The sequence below is a fragment of the Paramormyrops kingsleyae genome, chromosome 1 (assembly GCF_048594095.1).
Source record: "Paramormyrops kingsleyae isolate MSU_618 chromosome 1, PKINGS_0.4, whole genome shotgun sequence".
NCBI classification, from domain to species: domain Eukaryota; kingdom Metazoa; phylum Chordata; class Actinopteri; order Osteoglossiformes; family Mormyridae; genus Paramormyrops; species Paramormyrops kingsleyae.
In genome coordinates, this window is record NC_132797.1 from 12,179,176 (window position 1) to 12,200,804 (window position 21,629).

The window sequence follows — 21,629 nt, forward strand, 5'->3', positions numbered from 1 at the left end:
GGTTAACAGTCAAAAAAAATTCTGAAGGAAAATTAATTTATTAGATTAAATCAATCAATAGATAAAATAATGGACAGATTAATCTATAGAAAAATAGTCGTTAATGGCTGCCCTGGTACTTTCTCAAAGTACAGCTCCTGGTGCGGTGGAAAAGCGCCCTTAATCTCATGGTTTTAGGTGGGCTGTAGAGTGCATGCACTTCTGAAGCCAAAGGAGAGGAGCTGCAGTAGGCATGAGCACAGCAGTCAGACTTGCTGCTCCCTACCCATAGCCAGGAAGCCTCATCAGCAGTCAACACTCCTTTACCTCCAAAATTATGTGTGAATCACTAAACAGCAGAGGTGAAGGCTGAGGTAATAATTCCCTCAAACTAGCCAAGCTGCAGGTGACACTCTTGCCAGTGACCAAAGATATAGCCTGGGGAAGGCCTACACTAATCTTGCCATTTTGCCTGCACTTCAGACGGGTGGCAGCTAAAGCCTAAAGAGAATATTTTCATCATAAAAGAAATGCTTTTAAAGCTTCACCTGAGGGACACTTCCAGGAGAAACAGAACCAGAGGCAGCTTTGCTAAATTTTTCAACACCTGCTTAATTACCTCTAGTCATCCACAACAGATAACTTAAAATTTTAAATGACTAATACATAAATAGTTTGACTAGGACTACAGCAGATCCCAACATTCAACAAGATCAAACACTTCCCATTATGGGTGGGAATCGGCAATGACCGCCCGAATCAATATAATAATTGATAAATACTTGCCAATTCAATATGTATCGCAAAATTTTAAACAGATTTTGCTGAAGAGAATTTCAGGCCTACATCTAAAATAAAGACAAGAGCGAGTGAAACAAATTCACAAGATGGAAAACATTACGCTAACTGTGGCTTTGAGTTAGTTACAGATATTACTGGAGCGCTCAATGTCCCTCCCACATTATTTAAATCAGTAGTTTGGGAATATTTTAGCTTCCCAATAAATTACGCTGAGAGAGAGAGTAGTTCCAAAGGCTAGGAATGTCTTTCCGTTCTGTTACACAGAACAGATATTTTTCTGCAAATACATCCAACATGCCAACTCATTTTAGACATTATCATCTAAATGTGTTTTTGCCAGGGAATTCAATGAAATGCAAGACAGGGTGAGGAAAACCCGAGGGAGGAGTTTAAAAAAGGTGTAAATCATTCACTGATTAGAAACTGTTCTTCGTGTTCAGGGAAGAAGTATAGAGATATTCAATGACAGTTTACATTTCACACACTTGCTGTTAGCTGTGGCTTTAAACTAAGATGGTGCAGGAAAAGTCTCAGCACATGCTTTTTATTCATGACAGCACTGTGCCAAATTCACACAACAGACCCTCAAAATCAGGCGGCGGGCAACTGGTCAAATATTAGCAGTACCAAATGTGAACAACGTAATTTCAGTAACCCATGTTTAAAATAATTTTTAGAAATTGATTTTTTAAACTCACTGTGATATTAAAATCGGCACCTTGAAGAACGGAATTGATCCCCACCCCTACTTCCCATTACAAAATGTGGTCCGCACAATTCAGACAAAGTTGACATCAAGTCATCTAATTAAGAGCTGGCTTTCTGGACTCAAACACATAATTAGAATGCTGATCCAAATCACTGGTTTTATCAGCTAGCCTCAAAAAAGCCTGTGTGCTGTGAAGCAGCACACATTATGCAAATCAACACTGGGGTGAAACAAGGCCAGACAGGTTCGGATCAGCCTGTCAAAGCACAGGTGCACAAAGACTCTTGGACAAATGTATATTAGGCAAGACATGCCCTGCTGCTGCTTTGCGGTAATGGCTGACCTGATCCACACACTCCACCTGAACTCACTAAATTGGCACTGCAGCGGCAGGTCCACGCTTATCCACAGCCTGATGTGGCAGTGTAGTAAACAGAATTACAATCACCTCCCGCCAGGACTAATCAGTGTCGACTGCACACTAATCCCAATGGCAGCAAGCTGTGAATTCTGAGCTCAACAACTTGAACCCCCCCTACCTCAACATAGACTCAAATGTTGGATTATTGGCTAGTCAGCTTGGGACCAGAGAAAGCAAATTCAAACTAAAGCAAAGACCATGGTGCAAATACAGCAATGAACGCGCAGAGAAAGAAAAGTGCATGTACTAAACACAGCAGAAGGCGAAAATTACACAATGCCTAAGTTGGGCAGTTAAAGCTTTTTATATGTAAACGTATGCTTTATTCGGAGACAAGATCTGCTCCTAAAGTTTTGGCAGGACATTCTAAACAGTTTCAGGCTTGGAAATTGTCCTAGATGTATTGTGTAGGCTGCAAGTCAGTGTGACACTCTGTAACTATTGAGCAGTCCAGTAACTAACAGTGGTGAGATGACCCTACTGGGAACTTCACATATTTATCAACGACATTCAGCAGACCCACATACAAAGTGCAAATAAACTACAGCTGTCACAATTACTCAAACTCGATTATTCAATTATTAAAAATCATTTATTGAAAGCTTCCTTCTCGATTGCTCGGCAACATGGCGGAAATAAGAGTGCAGAGTCCAAATAAAAAGCGAAAGCTTCAATGGTGTGAAAGCACTTCGCATTAGAAATTAACAAGAATGCATCCATCTGTCAGTAATGCAAAATAGAACTTAAACATCAATGCAATGCATTTTAAATGAAGACATTTAGGTTTGATGGAATCATCCAATAATGCGAGGTTAGCATATGCCATTTAGTCTCTTTGACTAGCATAGTCTTTTACTTAAACTGTTTTGCTTGAAAATGATCTATATAGCCAAATAGAACTTTATTCTACGCTATCAGTATGTTAAATAAGTTGGTTGTGTTGCCGTGAACTGCGCTAACAGACAATGGAGTGCTGACCAATCACTTTGTTTTTGCTCAACATCCTCGCTATGGAATACAAAATATTTCCATACAGGGGAAGATGAATGACTTTTTGTAATCAGTTCTTGATCACGTTTCTCCTTTTAAATCATTTTTGAGTAATTTCTCACAAATGTGCCACACAAGTCCAACAGTAAGGATGAGAAAGAATATGATTGTCTCTCAGAATGCCTGCAAGTTACAGAAACAGCAGCAGAAACCTTTAGACCGTTTTTTAACGTATCCTAGATCATTTGGTAAAGGAATAAATCATTGAAATTGCAAAGCTTTGTTTTCTATGACTTTGCAAAAATGTTTTAGTGCAACTTAGTGATGGCTTCAACCCAGCAGACCCCTGCAATCCAATGTGACAATTGCATGTGCATGAAATGCCATGGCGATATTAACATTGTACATTTTGCATGCCGAGGGTGGCACAGTGGTGCACTGGGCAGCGCACTCGCCTCACACTGCCAGTTTGTGTGTGTGGAGTTTGCATGTTCACCGCGTGGGCATAGCTTTTCGGTGAATCCTCTGGTTCCCTTCCACTCATCCAAAAACATGCATCTTAAGTGAATCGGACTGCCTAAACTGATCTTATGTGACTGCGTGTGCACCCTGCAATGGCTGTTTGGTTCCTTTTGCCATTAGCAATACTTATATTATATTAAGTTCAATTCATTGAGTAATCATTAATATATATATATATATATATATATATATATATATATATATATATATATATATATATATATATATATATATATATATATATATATATATATATATATATATATATATATTAATGATTACTCAATGAATCATCAGATTAAATGGTAGATTACTCAATTATTGATATAATCAATAGTGACGACCCTAAAATAAATAGGGTCGTCAAAGGAGATGACAGCTCTTTCAAAATGGAAGTTGCTCTCTTTATTAACAGTCACTGCTGGTTTAATATTAGCAGCGGCACAAACAATTTTTGCAACTCAGTTACATACTAACAAAACACGCATTCCATTGCAAAGATTACACGACTACCACACTTACTATAAACAGAAATATGCTAATACACATTAAAATCAACACTATTTAAAGAGCAACACAGTGCAAAGCATACCAGCAACGGCACAATTTGATTACTGACCAACCCCGTGGCATCACGTTACGCCAGCCAATCGTGGACAGTAAGAAAGTGTCTGCCTCAGGTGCCCTACACAGGTGGTGCACCGAAATGGTGATTAGTACTCCAACTAGATCATATAGTTAAAACAATGTAGATTCTGTTGATTTCATATAGAGTATATGGCCACCTTTAAAAGATAGTTGCATAATCAAACAGCAGGCTCATTTTAGCTTGGTAAAGGACAATCACCACAGGATTTTAACCACCCGCATGTAAAATACATGAACTTACTGCAACTTAAGATGAAAAATGGTGTAAAACATATTTTCCACAGATTTGCCTGCCTTATCCAAGTACTTTTCTTGAATTTTAAAATTCTGCTGCACTGCAAATTAATGAAGAGGTGATATGTATTAAATGTATGTCTTAGAAGTTTGCACATTCATGTTAAAGCTTAATGAAAAGGGATGTATCCTTATCCTATGACACTTAAAGAAATCAGAGCTTTTGCTGGGGTGTCTGAACTTGCCTATTAATCTTCCTACCAATACCTAATTTCTTCAATGGATCACAGATTTTACATTTTTTTGACAAGTTAAAGTGTGTTCACAACGTCAGTAAAATATATCAGCTGATGCCGATTAAGTTCTTGGTTTATAATCGATCGAGTATACAAAAAGGGGCCCAGCATATAAGCAATGGACAATACCCTTGTAGCAATAACCCTGCAGATGTAGGATATCCCTAACTTTAATTTTAAGTGCAAAATGTAAATTAATTCTGAGAACATATTCTTATTCTTTCTAATATATATTACTTTATGTAATAAATTGATCTTTTGTGTGTAATAATTATGGAGAGGGTGGGAACACAGGAAATTCAATCCATAATCGATATGGTTTAGTCACCGGTGCCGGCAGTGAAACTGCTTGCCAGCTTATTAGCGGAATAATGTCACATAATTTTTTATTCTGTAGAAAATAAAACTATTGGCCCAATTTAATAAATTCTAAACATGCCACAGGTTGAATAAAATATTGTGGCACTCAATTGGCAAAGAGATCATGAAGCAGACAGCAGTTAAATTTTTTCATTTTTTTGTTAAATTTTTAACAGTCTCTTACTACGCAATCCTTAAAAGGACAGTGGTAAAACAGCGAGCGAGAATAAACTAACACTTACACAGATTTGGGAGAAATACAGGCTTTAAGGAGACAAAAGTAGATATGTGCTACACTCTGAAAACTATGAGACTGAAAGGCTAATTTTTTTTGGTTCTGCAACTTATAAAAACTTAAAACCTGAAACAGATCAAAATAATTGTACTTTTACTCAACTCATTTCTGCCTACGTAACATTTCCGTTTTGTTATTTTTTTGAAACCAGTGGAAATGCACGCAGGTTCTCAAAATGCATCAAGCAAGAACCAGTCTAGCGCCAGCACAGTGTTGGTGGAAACGAGGTAAGAGAAACACTAAGCTTTACACAAAAATGTGCACTTTATTCTCGCTGTGCCTAGCACTAGACACCCACATATAGGCATTGTGTATATGTTAAGGTCATAACAGACTGATCGAGGGAATACTTGTTATTGTGGCAGAATATGAATTCAAGTTACAAAGCTTGCACACTTCTTTACGACCTTCATTGAGATTTCTCTTGCTTTGATTTCATTCTGCTAACACAGTCTACAAACTCCTTTAGTCTGCACCTTTTCTCCAAAAAGAAAAGTTAAATAGCAAAAGATAATGGATTCCTTCCTTTCACTCACTGACCAACAACTTTTGAGCTTTAACAAACCCTTTCACTGCAGAGCATACAAACTCCAAAGCTTAGCATGAACCTGTTTTAAATGAACTGTAATGCACACATACCTTTCTGAACAAGCTTCACCTCTCCATTCTCCCTCTTGATTTCATTCATAATTTTGTGTTTCTTTTCCTCTTTGTCTTTTTCTCTTTCTTTGTCCTTTCTCCTCTCTTTCTTCTTGTCTTTGTTGCTGTGATCTGCAATAAAAAAAGCACATGAAATTCTTAGGATGAGTCAGTTGCATTAAGATTATCAAGTCGTATCAAGGAGTCATATCAGTTAATCTGTATAATAGTCCTTGAGCCTTTAAGATGGCATACTTCAAGCAACTATAGATTTTAGACAACTGCCTTTTCAGAAGTCTTGCCTAAACTCACAAGCACCATAATATGTAATGACTTCAAGCAAGCAAATCTGACATTTACACTGTTTGGCAGATGACAAACACGACAGAAAACAAGCCAGTTAATAAACATTACACTCAAGAAACAAGCATGTGTCATCTGCACCTCAAGACATCAGCATTTGCTTTCATCCACTCTCAATCAGCATAATGCTGAACTACAATTCTGCACTGCTGTGCCAGTTGTTCTTCTAAAGCTCTTTAAGATCTCCATCTAAATACAATTTATATTTTCCAACAGAGGAAAAACAGGGACAGTTAAATGTATGAATTAAAAATGAATTGCATTCAAGTCATCTAAACCTCCCAAGACAACATGTCCAGAAACAAATCTGTATTTTAATGGAGAGGAAATACAACATATTAACAGCCTCTTTTACCATTAATGCCCAGCTCACTGTTTTCATGTTAGCTACAACTGCATTTAACCCATGTGTGCAATATGAATGTAATTCGTTATATGGCAGAGGAAGTGTCATTAGTTTAAACAAAATTCATCAAGAGAATCTTTTATGGTCCTCTCTCGGACTCTAATAAATTGCCCTCTATATGAAATCAAGGTGCACAGACTTCAAAGGCATCTGGAATCATTTCCCTGAAATAGGTTTAGAACGAAGACAACGCTTTATCATATTTGAAACTGACAGATGACAACACAGCGTTTGCCACCAGCGAACAGACACAGCCCTCCGAGGCTATGTCACGCAGAGATCGAGCAACAAGGGGATCCTGCTGCTATTACACATTTTTATTGGGGGAAGGGGGCAACGTATCAGAATAATGATTACATCGCTGTCTCACTATTCAGAAATAAAATGAAAAGGCCCTCCTGTTAAATTCATGCTTAAAAGCTTCTTCGTGTGTAAACTGTAAAATTTGTGCCATTCATAGATTCAAACACTTGCCATTTCTTTGATTTTATGTTGGGGGCGTGGTAGAGGACATTATTAAATGGCGGACGACTGTATGATGACAAAGTAGTAAACAATTTGAACATATCCATTAAATACCCAGAGGGTAAGTGACTTCTTTAAATTTGATTTATGCATATATAGTGCAAGCAACTTTCCTCACCTGTTTCCAAACCTTTCAGTGATTAATCGAGGTAATGATTTACCTGAACGACAGCGATATTGTATAAACTGTTACGCACAAGCAAAACGGTAGTACAACGGTAACAACGACCGTGAAATTAAGCGCGTTAAGTGTTATCAAAGATTAATCTAACGTGAAAATTTACGAGGTCCACCGCATTTGATGGCATATATATACTGCATTTTACGAGTCTGAAAAATCTAAAATTGTCATGACTCCTGTAAATGTCACTATATTTCAATTTAAAAGCCCAAATACAGCCACAACAATAAAAAGTAATTAATTATAAGCGATGGCATTCCTTAACATACACTGACAAAACTTGCTCACGAGCTAACAAGCCAGTTCAAACATGGATTCCGCTACGCACCATTTAACAAGCATGCGACGCAAACAAAATGCTGTGCGTGTGAACAAAAATAAAATAAAACTAAACACGGTGTAGTCTGACCGTCCAAATGACACCTAAATCCTCACAGCTAGATTAACCGGTCGCTATAACCGACGGACTCGACGACCCTCTCCGCCTGGCGCCGAGCGCTCGAGACGCCGCGACCCACGCACCGACCTGTTCCGCGAGAGAGCAGCGCCCGTAACTGCAGGACTCTAATGTTAGTCAGTTACCATGCCACCGCCCGCGAGACCATGCTCGTGTCGCATTTTCTAGAAAAATGAACATGCTGACAAGTCATCCGTAGCTGGCACGGGGTTGTCCGCCTAGACGATTCCCGGGTACCTTTCTGCACCAACTTCATATCCCCGTTCTCCTTCTTCATCCCAGTACTGGCAAGGTTGTTCATTTCGGCGGGTGTCGCGTGTTTCTTCTTTTCTTTTTCCTTCTCTCGTTTCTCCTTGGGCTTCTTGATTTTCGGCGGTGATGCGAGGAATGCGCTTTGCTTGAAGACTTTATGTAAAGGCGGATGCACTGGTGCCGTAGTGCTGCTCGGCTTAATGGGACTGAAGCTCCATGTTGTCGGGCTGCCATAACTCTGCTTCTGGGGCTGCCTCTCACCTCCACCGACTCCCACCCCTTCGCCATTCAGTTTCTTGGGTTTCAAGCTCTTCTCCTCGTTTCGCACTTTCTTGGGTGGCGGAGGATGGTGTTCACGGGAAGACTGAGGTCGGTTCTCCGTCGTTCCTATGGGTTGCTTGGGCTTCGAGAGAGGGTTTTTATCAGGTACTGCGAAGTGAATGAAGCTCACTGACTCCGCCATCTTGGGGTTCTCTCTATTTACTCTCGGCTCACTGCTGCTGTTTGTGTATGGGGCAGAGTGGAGGCGGAGCTTCGCGGATACTGACAGGCGGGCGAGCCTGAGAGGCGGGGCCTCGGTCTGATTGACAGCACGAACTCGTGCGTACGAGAAGCACGGGGAGCCAGAGTGCGTCACAGAAGGCGGGAAAAAGTGCGAAAAAAACTCCGACGAAAAGCACTTGACCTAGCAAAATCATATTAAAATGCAGTAACATTCTGAGGCAGGCCTTGGAATAAAATATTCCAAGCTGTGATCCACATTCATAACTGATTAAAGTAATCTGATATATGTTTACTTACCGGTAAAATTTAATGCTGTTAAATATTAGTATTACTGAGATCACCTTTGCGTTGGTGGGTGCTCAGATTAGAGGATGACTGTTTCTTGGTTGTGTTCCAGATCAACATAATTTTTGTAGGTGGATTTAAACAGATTCTTTTGTTCTTAGTATAATAATACAGTCATGATTGTGGTTGTATTAATTTGATTGTTGCATTTTAATAATTAACTGACTTGTTTATCCTAATCCTATCAAATGGAAATTTTTAAATAGTTGACTGGTCCACAAATAAACCTGATCAGTAGTGACTTTATGTAGCAGCATCTACACGCAGTAGCCCAGTCATATTTAATTAAAAGGCACCTTGTAACAGGACCAGATTGAAACCCACTGCCCAATGGGGGAAAAAAATCCAATGAGAAAATTCCTTGGAGTTTTTCCCTTTCTGGCCTGCATGGAATTCCATGATGGATCACTGCCAGGTTGTGATAAGCTTTTGGTGCTATACTCATGTGGCACCGGTTCTGCCCGAGAAACAAGTATATGTAGGTTCACTTCTTATTGTCATTTCCCTGTCAGTGTGCTGACCCACAGCTCGGTAACATACTACGAAATGTTTCTTCTCTGTAGTCTCAACAAGACCATCACACCAGCGTAGCGGTGGAGTGATCATATTAGTGGACCCGAGTGCAGGAGCTGGAGAGGAGGCAACTATTATTTAACCTGCCACATAAAGACAGTAATTTGGCAGAGAGTGTAAGGAAATAGGAAAGTGAGCAGTCCTGTTGCAGCATCACAGATAATTCGGGCGATGCAGTAATGACCGCAAAAATATCACGGGCTGGCTTTCAAAATCCAAATATGGCACAGAGTAAACACCAGCAATCTGTGCCACATCCTGTTAGCCCCAAACTCACTTTAAACACTACAATTCACATAAGAACACCAGTTCATTAGTCTGCTCTCTGAGAACTACTGTTGCCATGTCTCCTTAAATCAGGCTGAATTACCTAGTGTTACTTAATTATAGTGGATGTTTGTTATTCACAGCTAGATAAAAGCAACAGCTAAAGGTGGACGAGATCATGTAAACAATTTGTGCTGTTAGACAACCAGCAATAGAATCTAAGCTCATTTTTGATGATTCTCCACAATACCCCATTGGAACAAGCGCCATCAAGAGCAAAAACAAAGATTTGAGAGACAGTTTATATAATGAAAATAAAAGGCCAAACAATTTCTGCAAGGCTGTCAGTTTATTTCTTAATGACAAGTCTATCGATTTTTATAAGGTACAAAAACAAGTGTGTGTGTGAGGTGGTTGAGTAGTTGATCCCAGAGGCACCGTTGGAATGGCATTTGCCCGGCAAGGGCGCGCACACACACACACACATTCAGACACACGCATACACACACTCACTTCCACGCTGTCTCCTAAGGCACGGCGCATGGCCCAAGACCGGCAGAATCGGCAGGGCACAGGGCAGAGAACCTTGTACAAAAATAACTTTTTGAACACAATTTACAAAAAAAAGGTCAAGAAAAAAGGAAAATCTTTACAGTTTTTGAACTCATGCCACCTCAGGGGCTTATAGCTGTGTAAGAATTACAGAAAAATGAAAATTATTAAAAAATAAAATAACCCTGAAATATTCTCAAGAACAGATGGACAAATTATTACCAAGGCAAAAAAAAAATCACAGGATTCCAGGCCATGTGGAAACTGCCAAACTGTTCTTTATGAATATTTATCGACAGTAAATTTGTCAAACACTTAATGCCTGCCCACTGCATTTATAAAAATGCATACAGCTATCAGGAAGTTAGCAAAAAAAACACAGTAGAACACTGTTCCCCACAACTGTCTAAAAAGCACTGTAAGAAGCATAGAATGGTGTTCTTCTGGAATTAAAAAAGGGTGGGTAACTCTAAAGGAATAAGGCAGGATTTATGGTCCCAGCAAGAGAAAGATTTAGCACCAGAATGAGGAACCCTTGGAAAACAGCTGGAGCACAGAAAAATATGTACCACTGCATTGTGGGACATGACCAACATTGCTGGAAACTGGGGTCTCTGGTAAAAGAGTGGCTGAGTGGATAGTACAGACTTGCCCTCCTTGTTGGGTGGCACTTAAGGGCTAGGGTTGGAAAGGGACAACTGGGCCCAGCTCAGGGATGAGGCAGCAGGCTAGGTGGGGCAGCACAAGGTCTGTGATCATCATGTCCATTCCGTGGGGGGGTCACGGGGGCCCTTGGGTTTGCGGCGGCAACTGCCGAATCCTGCAAAACATTGTGCGGGGTCAGGTGTGACAGGACAGAGAGGCTGATGTAGTTAGCATTAATATGGCTATTTTAGAAAGGAATGTATCATTACATTGCTTTACCGTAGCTTATAAAGAATAACCATTTTACTTATCAGACATTTTTTTGTACAGTAGGACAGCTTCTCAGATTTTAACAAGCAATCTTATGCCCTGTCCTGTTGCGCGGGTTGGCTTTTTTTAACACCCGCCCCAAACCGACCCGCCCAACCCGCAAAAATACGCGTGGATAATGACCCAAAACCTGACCCGACCCGAGGGAAAAAAACACCGGTGAGCCTGTATTGCCATGGAACCTACCAATGAAATGTCATTTGTGACACTGACACCCATAGATGACATAGATTTGTGCAAGATTCACATTGAAGATGATGACACAATTTTATGCAAGATTAACTGTGTACCAAACAACAACAAAGAAACCGAAAGATCGATTTTTACGTCGTTATTTATTGAAGGGTTGCGGAAAATTGCACGAAAGACATCTCTCTCGCACACACAAACACACACAAGCGCGCATGTAGTTGTCAAAACTGTAACATCTGATGTAGCTTTATTTACTTTTATTTCCCTGATTGTGATTGCGAGAGGAACTAGGAGATCCTCGTGGTAATTCCAACCCCGTTTACAACACGTTTTGATCGATAATGAAATGCGTTTTGTAACTTTTTCACCCGCCCGCCCGCACCCACGATATTTTAAAAATGTCTGCCGTAAAACCGCCCGCCCGCACCCGCGGGTCACCCGCAGTTACCCGCGGGTCACGGGTCGACCCACGCATCACTACTGTCCACGAACTGCATCAAAATGCTAGAGATGACTGAATTCGATTGCTAACTTTAGAACGGTAAAAACATCATGTAACCTATTTTAAAACCCATCCCTATGGTAATGTACCGACTTTCACTGTGGTTTGTCTTGGATGGAGGTGGAGGCAGGGAGAGGAGCTTCAGTTAAAGAAAACTAGTTTGCGTTTAAAAGGGCCAAAATGGGACTTCAAAATGGGGTTTATTTTACTGCACTCTGAGCCTCTGCTGGACCCATTAATTTTGGCTCAGAAGGTACAGATTCCTCTTGGGCCTCCACTGTGAGCCTCGCTTTGTTAATTAGCGTATCGTTTATCACAGGCTGGTCCAACTTGCACTTCAGGGACTCAAGATCACTGAAGGTAAGCCAACATCACTTGAATTCCTCTGAGATGAGGTACAGCCTGGAAACAGAAGGGGTCGATCCCTGTCTCTTTTAAATAATTATATAAAAAGAACTAACTAATTAAATGACTAGAGAATGCGATCCGTGGGTGAGGTATATAATGCTGTGAATCACGCACCCACAGTCCAGTATTTTGAAGAGTGAAGGGGGTGTTTTATGATGATGGCACTGAACACCTCAAGCCAGAAGAAAAGAACTAGCGCAGGTCACTCACCCATTTCTGGTGCAGCTCGTTCCTCTTCCTCCGCCATGCTGTCCGCCTGACTGGTGGCGACAACTTGGCTCCCTGACCCTCGTCGCTGGCCTGGTGGCCGGGCAAAGAGAATTGGAGAATTTATCGGCGCTGACATTCCTTGGAATGATAGCACTGGTTTCTATGCCCCTGGCCTACAGTCGGTTTCTGATCTTCATGTCCAGCCTTAAACTAAGCGTGTGCCCCTTCAAGCTCTTGTAGCCTCACTGACCCCAAATCAATCACCCATTTTCAAGAGCTGCTTATCCTATTAAAATCACAGTGATCCACAGCCAGCCCCAGGAGGTGTGTTAGAAGTCCAGGTTATTTGCTCAAGAATTTGCAGGATGACTGAGCATTAAGAGCACTTTAGAGTTTGCAGTTGACTTAATCTGCATGTCTTTGGTACTGGAAGCTGGAGCACCAAGAGGAAGCCAATAGAATCACTAGGAAGACCGGCATCTACTTATTTATATAGCTATTATACACCACAAATATGATTTATACTTGTACCAATAAAATGCAAATGTATGCTCCATATGGGAAACAAGCCTTTGTATTTGAACCAGGATTGATTGACGGCTTTATAAAAAAATAACTAGCAACAATGCTCTGACTCTGGTTATTTTTAGGACATACTTTCCACTTTGTAGGCTTTGTGTATCTTCCTAAGATACTTTATCAGTATATGCGCCATACGGTCCAGCACTGAGTGGAACTCAAACCGTGTATCGGGGCAAGGAGGTACTCCTGCTGGGCCGACAGATGGCTTTGGAGCAGAGACAAGGAAGAGCAAGTGTACACACACAAGTCCCATGCTTTTGTAGGACTGTACCATCTTCCTGTGCTTGGCAGCAGTAGGCCGGCTAGTTTAAGATGCATAAAATAACACGAATCGTTCGTATCCACAGCCAGATTTGGGGGCTGAAGGGGCAGTGATATGCACAGATTGGCCACAAGCATGTTATGGTCTAGCATACCGGCCCATCTATCTTAATCATTAATTTTTCATGCCTAAATGGAGCATGAGGCTAAGTCTCAGCATGACAGTCAGAGCTACAAAGGTGAGTGGAGTGGAGAGAGCGAGAGAAAAAGATACGGGTGAGGCTACCTACCGTTCTCTCCATGCCCGATTGTCCCGTTACTCTGTGAAAGTGCAGAGAGGGAGAGATCAATTACCAGACTGGGCCTAAGAGGAAATGAGGCGTTTCTGATCGGCCCAGAAGGGTTGTAGTCTCACCTGAGTAGACTCCGTTTCGGTTCCTGGACCTTCCGTAAACATGCTTTGGTCTGCTGGGATTCCTGACCCACAGGTACTGGGTGAGTCTGGCGGGGGGGGGGGGGGGGCAGGAGAACATCAGAGAGAGAATGACCATAGAGGTATCTAAAAACCTTCATGCCATTGAAAGGCCATGTCAACACTGCTGATGACATAAGACAGACGAACAGGATGGAGCAAGTCACAGATTAGGGAGCTGAGAGCTGGACAGGTCCATTCGTATTTCACAAGCTTACCTCCTGTCCTCCACAAGTGAACTGCAAGAAGTTCAAGAAAGCATTAAGTAATGAAACTAATGAGAACTGCCGGAGCCCTTCCACGACAAAACAGAGCCCACATAGAAGTCGGCAGTGGAGTTCTAGAGAGCAGCCCCCTGCCGGCACGCAATGCTAAGTCAAAGCTTTGATGTGTCTGCGGCCTTTCGGATCAGTCCTACCAGAAACACTGGCGAGATGACTACTGACACACACCATTATAGCTCCACTGATGAGGGGCTGCGGGAACAGCTGACGGTGGATGCTAGGAACTGACTACTGATGACACATGCTTCACTGCTAGCAGGTCCCTCACATTGCAATACATTCTAACCCGGATGCACCATACTCCTCTCATGCAATTATACTGTGCTTTTATTTCCCTACACAATCAAACGCACAGGTGTCAGTCAGTAAGCAATAATTCAAAAGGGAGAACATCTCTCAGAGTACAAAGCTAAACAACACAAGCAAAACAAGATCAATCATAAGCCAGACATCAAACCCCTGGTGCATTTCAAAAGACAAAAGCAAACGATCAGATCTGCTGGTGGTTTTCAAAAACAAACCAGGAGCCAAGCTTCATGCAGAGGCTATATTTGTTCTACCCTTTCTTCAGCTGTGTTTTACATCCGGGGGGGGGTATCGGGGAGTCCTGCCACAGGTAATGTCGGCCAAAGTAGTACATGCGGGAAAACCAATCCAGGCCACGGTCTGCGAAGACATTTCTGGCTCCCCCTAGTGACAAAGGAGAGTACTACGCACAGAACAAACCTGCGGCCACACAGATGGATTCAAGGGGTTTCTTGGTCTGGGGCATGGGAAGTCGGCACTTGCATCGCAATCTGAATCGGACAAGAGCAGGCATTACTGACAAGGCAGTAACAAATTACCAGTAACCGGCAGCCAACCCACACGAGGGGTAGCCCCAAGTGAATCCCAGCATGAAAACCAAGCAGCCAAAGACGTTAACGCAGGAGTCTCCAACTCTGGTCCTGGAGAGCTACTATCCAGTAGGTTTTCTATCATACCCGGCTTCTGATGAGCCACACCTGTTATCAGGTAAATCCCAGGGCCAGGTGTGGCTCAGCAGAAGCCAAGTGGGACAGAGAACCTACTGGATAGTAGCTCTCCAGGACCGGAGTTGGACACCCCTGCGTTAAGGGGATCCTCACTGTGAATTACTACAGCGTCTGCACTTGAGCAAGGAGGAAGAGGTGCAGCGGAATTAGTGAGAGAGCAGACCAGTGCTGACACGCAAGGCGGTACCTCACAGCAGGGCGTGCCCCCCCCCCCCCCCCCGACAACGATACAGTTTCACCGGCCCTTGCCTCGCTCATAAGCGGCCCATCCAAATAGGCATGCAGCGTCCCGTTCGTGCAGAAACATGGCAGCTTGCCCATGCCAGTCCAGTCTCCCAGCTCCCAGAAACACATGCAAGTGACGTAACAGGTGACATGCTGGGCCAGATGCAGGCGACGAGCTCCGCGACCTCCACCCAGTAAACCAACGCGATGCATTGCGTCACAGCCGACCCAGCAAGAAAACAGGATTGTGACATTTATAACAAGATGTGTATTAACTGTGACACTGACTGCATTTTGCGCGTGGGATAAAGCAGTAGGACGCTTTATAGAGCTTTCAAATGTACTTTTATCTTTCCTGGTCACATTTTGTTGCTAAATGCTTTTGATGTAACATCTGATAAGCAAAAAAAACACTGCTGTAGGTCTTGTAATCCAAAAGTCTATTCCCTGTGTGTGTGTGTGTGTGTGTGCGTGTCAGATTACAAGTTATTCAGCAGCAGCCTGCATAGTACTTCCCCCTCTGGTGACTTCTGACCTTCGTAACAGCACAGCCCATAAAGCCACCCACAGCTTCCAAACAGCCCACCCACAATCGCACAGCTCCACGGAGGACCAACGTACTGGCTGTCATCCACAAGGCTGAGCTCTGCCCGTGGCTTGATGCCGAGGGCCCCACCGGGGCGCCCCGTGCACCTGCGGCATCTGTATCTAGTCCGTCGGCCGCGTCCTCAGAGTCCGAGTTGTCCGAGTGTAGGGGGTTGGTGAAGCTGAGCGCCATCGCGTGGCTGGGAGCCTTGGGCTGATCGCAGGGAGAGGGCCGTTTCTCGGCAGAGGGAGGGTCGCCCTCCCCGGCGAGGAGCTGTACGGAATGGACCGGGGCGTTGGCAGTGCAGGGCTGGCGGTCCAGGGAGCAGCTGCGGTGGGTCTTGCCCTTGAAGGCATGACCACGCTGGAGCCGGGTGCTGCCCTCAAAGCTCCGTGGGCCTTCCTGCAGTGGTACCCGCTGGATCTCGATGCTCAGCTTGCGGTCCAGACGCCTCTCCGGACCCTCCGTGGGGGCGGGGACAGGAATGGGGGCGGGAGCGGCAGTGGGCGAGGGGGCAGTGGCGGGAGAGGGGGCAAGGACAGGGGTGGGGGCGGGGGAGGGGGCGAGGACAGGGGTGGGGGCGAGGGCAGGGGAGGGGGCGAGGGCAGGGGAGGGGGCGAGGACAGGGGTGGGGGCGGAGGCGGGGACGAGGACAGGGGTGGGGGCGGGGGAGGGGACGAGGACAGGGGTGGGGGAGGGTGCAGGGGCGGGGGAGGGGGCGAGGGTGGGGACGAGGACAGGGGTGGGAGAGGGTGTGAGCGCAGAGGCGGGGACGAGGGCAGGGGTGGGAGAGGGTGCAGGGGCAGGGGAGGCTTTGTGGCTCTCGCCAAGCGCCACCGCCTGTTCAGACACCAGCATGTGCAGGATGGGTTTGGGGTGGTAGCGGTCATTGTCCTGCCGTACATTGGTGACTGTGGGGAAGGCAGACGGCGGCGAGGGTAACAGAATGGGCGGCACCGGCCGTGGCTTTGGCGGCTGCAGTATCTCCTCTCTGATGTCCCCCTCCTCCGGACAGACACTGCAGCACAGAGAGACAGACAGCCGACTAAACAGCAGTGTCTCAGCCGAAACTACGACCATGGACCACTATTAGCAAAATAAACTGAGAAGCTCAAGAAGTGCTACTCTGTGCTCACATGTGTAGCAGCAGAGTTTAGAGTCAAACTGGTTGAGGCGCTTAGTGCTCTGTGCAAGTCAGTTTATTACTTAATCTTTAACACTGACAGCTCAACATTGTTTTATTATAAGTTCATTCTCTTAATAAGCTAATCAATATATGTTAATTTTTGTTATACATCTAACATAGAATGGATGATTATTAAAAATAGATCTTATGTAACTTTTACCTATTGTACCTTTTTATCCTTTTGTCTTTATATTTGCATTTTACTATTATTGTATTCCACTTGTATTGTACACACTCACAAATCTACCACTTATTGTTTGACCCCCTTAGCAACAGTGCTCCCACAGAGATAGCAGAGATCAAATCGAATACCATCCCGAACTTAAAGAACTGTGCAGCAACCTACTTATCCAGGTAGTATGTAAACAAACAAAGTCATGGTTAGATTCACAAGCCAGTGCTTTTATTTATGTGATATTTAAGTGCATCACGGGGCCCAAGAAAAAAAAAATTAAAAGCAAAAAAACACTAATGAGGAAAATATACTAGTGCGTTTTACTGTTTATTTATTTATTTATTTAAAAAAAAATGTGTGCGGCATTAAAATTGATAAAAATCACTGTGTCATCCAAGACTTTTGTACGTGAACAGTGCATCCAGTACTGTAGCACCACTGTACAGTATTTGGTACAGTACTGTACTATACACTACAACAGCCTTCACATCTTACACAACTTCAGCTCCATTATAGGTAATAAGAATTATGTGTGAGCTTAAGAGCTTAACATCTCTGTGTGTTTACTGTATTTTATCAAATGTTTTTAAAGTTGCTATTATGTTCCAAAAGATTTTTGACAGTATTGTGTATAAGCTGTACATACATACAGTCGATACCAGTACGATACTGTATGTATTTATGGTAATATATGTGGGTTCGCCTAACAGCCTAGTCTGGACCACATGTGGGTGTATTATATTGTATTTCTTATGCCTTGACACAACAATTTTCCATGGGATAAATAAAGTTGTATTATATCTTACGAAAAACTTTACTAAAATTACCAGAAATTACCAGCAGGTGGCAGCCTGCACTCCACATATACAGACAGGAGTCTGTACTGCAGGCAAAGGAATCTGCCCAGGCTTCTCCTCTGAGGCAGCTCTCTCTCTTCACGCTGCCAACTTGACATCAATGTTGCTGCAGGCGTGTGAGGGAGGCAGCGACCGCAGCATCACGCAGTGTCGGCGGTCGGCGGCCAGCGGGAACCCCCCCGCCCGCCCCCCTCCCTCGTGGAACAGAGATACATGCCTCCCACGTTTTACCGCAGCTCTGGCACAGTGAGAGCCGACGCGCCGTGTGTAAGCCGTCACGTGCATGCACAGACATCTCCGTAGCTTGGCAGGAGTGCCATGACTCCAGAATCCAGGCCAACGCTGGGGTACCTCCGTACCGAATGGGGGAGATTACAGCACGGCATTAGACTGGCATCCGGTCACCGGGGCCAAGGGAGAAGGGGGTGACGGTGTGAGTCACAGGAGGATGGTGGCAATGGAGAACAGCCACACCCCCCCCCCCCCTCCATACGCACTGCCAGCAGAACCCTGGTCCATTACAGCTGTTGCCGTGGAGCCAGGTGTCCTCGAGAATCCTGCCCAGCAGCCCGGGTGAGATGTCTGAACGCTGGTCACATGATCTCCAAGCACGGCAATCCGCAGGCTATTCTAGTCGTACGTTTTACATTGCGGCCTGAACAGCGGCTCGCCAACGTGCCAATGGGGTGCCGACACAGCATGACACCTGCCGGGAGCTGGGCCACAAAAGGCAGTTATTTTTTAAATGTTTTCTCAGGCAAGCTTATGTTTTTAGAAAACAGGTACGACCGGCACGCAGATAGCTAGACCAGACGGAAACTAGCACCGTGTGACGTGATGTCTTAGCAGTGAGCTGCGGTTGAAACTCGCTTCTCGCCGGTTTGGTCACAAACTCCGGGGGCCCCCCCCATGACCCACAAGAGGTGTGTCGGGTGGCCGAATTGCACACGGTGGTGGAGAGGGTAGCAGTGGAAAATTCAACGAAACATCCAGGAACCATTAGCCGTGGGGTATGCCCCCAGCTTCACCGTTGAGTCATATGACCTTGACGCAGCCAATCGCAGCAGGGGGAAGCCACAGCGGGTCAGGTGATTGTGTTGGTGTGCGCTTGGGGGAGGGGAGCAAGCCAAACAGGCCCCACCCACGTCCTTATTCCGACTCACCTGCGGACTCGTGGCGGTTTGGGTGGGGGACATTCCACGTTCTCCTCGTCCGAGCTCCCTCCCTGCCCCCCCAGGCTGTCTCCATCCTGATACAGGAGGGGAGAGAAGCACACAGTCATCGCTGACGTCCAGCAGAGTGTCATCCTTATATCATCAGACTTCAACCGGCGTGTCAGCGATAAGCTTCTCTGATATACCATGTGAGCCTCACTGACGAATCAGCAGAACATCGCGGTTATTTCAGCGGCATATGACTGACATTCTGCTACAGGGTGATGATATTTCCACAGAACACCACAGGTGGTTTTCTCACTGCAACTGTCCAACATAGACACTTCAGTAACCCGTAATACAGCTCGTTATATCACGATACTCTAAAATGAATCAAGACGGAAGTGCGTCTTACGCACCTAATACTGCACGGACACAGCGGCGAGCAGGAAACGTGCACCCTGGCCTTCTCCCTCCTAGACAGCCCACACCACCCTGCACGTCCCCCAGCTTCCCAAACAAGAAGTGAGCTTCTGCCTTCAGGCTGGGTGCCAGCCGTGAGTACCAGCCGTGAGTACCCCGCCTTTTTCATGGCTAGTAAAACTCTCTCCTGCTCCTCGTCGCGAAGGACATACTGTATTTCTTCAGCACAGAAATGGATTCCACACTTGTGGATCGGGGTCAAGATGAAAGATCCCCCCCCCGCCCCGCCCCAAGCCCAAGGAGAGACTGCACTGAGAACCGTGCAGGAGCTCAGGGTCACAAGCGGGTCAGGAGCACGGAAGCAGCCTCCACCCAGACGCAGCACGGTGCGGTTATGTCAGCGCCGCTGTAAGTGCATCACCGCCGGCTCACCAGGCGTTCAGAGATGTGGCAGAGGGAGGGGCCCTCCAACTGCAGGAGCTGCTGCTGGAAGAGCTGCGCGATGGCCCTGTGGACGAGCTCGTACTGTTCCTGTCGGGGAGACATGGGGAAAGAGGAGTGAGTGTTTAGAGCATCGCTTTAACAATAGTTACTACAACCTGCATGTGTTGTTAATGCAACGGTGCTATGACACTATCCATCCATCCGGGTTTCATATCTGCTCACTAGTTACAGAACAGCCCATTCCAGGAAGCACACAGCTCAAGGCAGGGGGGCAGCCCAGTCACTATATGGAGGAGTCCGAAACACAACGAGACCCACGATCCAGACCCATGCGACCAGCTCATTTCCATCACTGGGGGGGGGGGGGGGGATCAGCCCCCCCAGACGCAGTGGACCTTGGCTTTGTGTTACTGACAGAATTCAGCCCTTGGGGGGAAACTTAGTGTGGGACTGCTGATGTAGCCCATCACAGGGCACTCACTCACATTATTAAGGACTATTATACACTCCAGAATATTCCAGAATAAGGGTATTACTATTAAGTCAGTCGGCCCATTACTGCTGTAATAGCCTGTACTCTTCAGGGACGGCTTTCCATTTGATGCTGGAACATTGCTGGTGGGATATGCTGCCATTCAGGTTGGCTATTGATGTTGGTTATTGATCTTGGGTGATCAGGTCCCTTCTTGCCAGTGTGTGTAGCCTCTACCACTTTGCAGCTGAACTTGTTCCCAGATGTTTTGACCTTTACAATCACTTCACTTGCGGCTGACCAGGGCAACTCTAGTAGGGCAGGAATGCAGCAAACTGACTTGATAGTGCCTTGTGACGAGTCACTAACTTCTCCTCTACAACCACATGTTCTGCTGCTAATGTTTATTTCAGGAGATTGCATAGGTGTGGCAATTAGGCAATTCCTCTAATTAACAGGGGTGTCCACATACTTTTGCCCATGGTAAATATACAGTATTTACATACAAGGGAAACCTGATAATATATAAATTAACCAATAAGGGCAGGACCTCCTGGAAAGCTCCTTACACCAGGCTGTGTGTCCTTCTGCACTGGCTGTGGTCACAAGTAGCTTCCAGTCAGCAGCTGTACCGTAACTACCAGCTTTGGGAAGCTAACTGCAGAATCACAGAGGTGCCAATTTATTTCTGTGGTCATTCCTGAGGCTGCAATTTTGTGGGGTTTAGTTACCATCCTTGCAAGTGTCTGTCTGTCCCCGTCGGGGAGTTTAGACTTGTTCTGATTACTGATCTTTGTGATTTTTGGAACTCTTTTCCCTTGACAAGTTAAATAATTCTGCAGTTTCTGTAACTAATGCATCTGCAAAT

At 44.8% G+C, this 21,629-nt stretch overlaps 2 protein-coding genes across 3 annotated transcripts in view; both read right to left on the minus strand.

Moving 5' to 3' along the window:
- The window catches only part of LOC111846513 (lysine-specific demethylase RSBN1L-like), a 42,797-nt gene extending 34,190 nt beyond the window's left edge, over positions 1-8,607 (minus strand). The window contains exons 1-3 of one of the 2 annotated variants that reach the window (XM_072709711.1): positions 7,698-7,901; positions 7,307-7,349; positions 5,895-6,026 (exon numbers count right to left, since the gene is read on the minus strand). In XM_072709711.1, coding sequence (XP_072565812.1) covers positions 5,895-5,943 — 49 coding nt within the window. In that variant the 5' untranslated portion in view covers positions 5,944-6,026; positions 7,307-7,349; positions 7,698-7,901. Of the gene's footprint in view, positions 1-5,894; positions 6,027-7,306; positions 7,350-7,697; positions 7,902-8,063 lie in introns of those variants that run through there. The other variant, XM_023816767.2, reaches the window with a different exon arrangement.
- Positions 8,608-10,097: 1,490 nt separating this feature from the next.
- LOC111846555 (tyrosine-protein phosphatase non-receptor type 12-like) overlaps positions 10,098-21,629 on the minus strand; it is a 32,357-nt gene continuing 20,825 nt past the window's right edge. Inside the window, exons 11-19 of the mRNA XM_072700110.1 lie at positions 20,278-20,376; positions 19,432-19,517; positions 16,753-17,068; positions 16,086-16,611; positions 14,932-15,002; positions 13,865-13,950; positions 13,740-13,770; positions 12,607-12,696; positions 10,098-11,139 (exon numbers count right to left, since the gene is read on the minus strand). Coding sequence (XP_072556211.1) covers positions 11,029-11,139; positions 12,607-12,696; positions 13,740-13,770; positions 13,865-13,950; positions 14,932-15,002; positions 16,086-16,611; positions 16,753-17,068; positions 19,432-19,517; positions 20,278-20,376 — 1,416 coding nt within the window. The 3' untranslated portion in view covers positions 10,098-11,028. The remainder of the gene's footprint in view (positions 11,140-12,606; positions 12,697-13,739; positions 13,771-13,864; positions 13,951-14,931; positions 15,003-16,085; positions 16,612-16,752; positions 17,069-19,431; positions 19,518-20,277; positions 20,377-21,629) is intronic.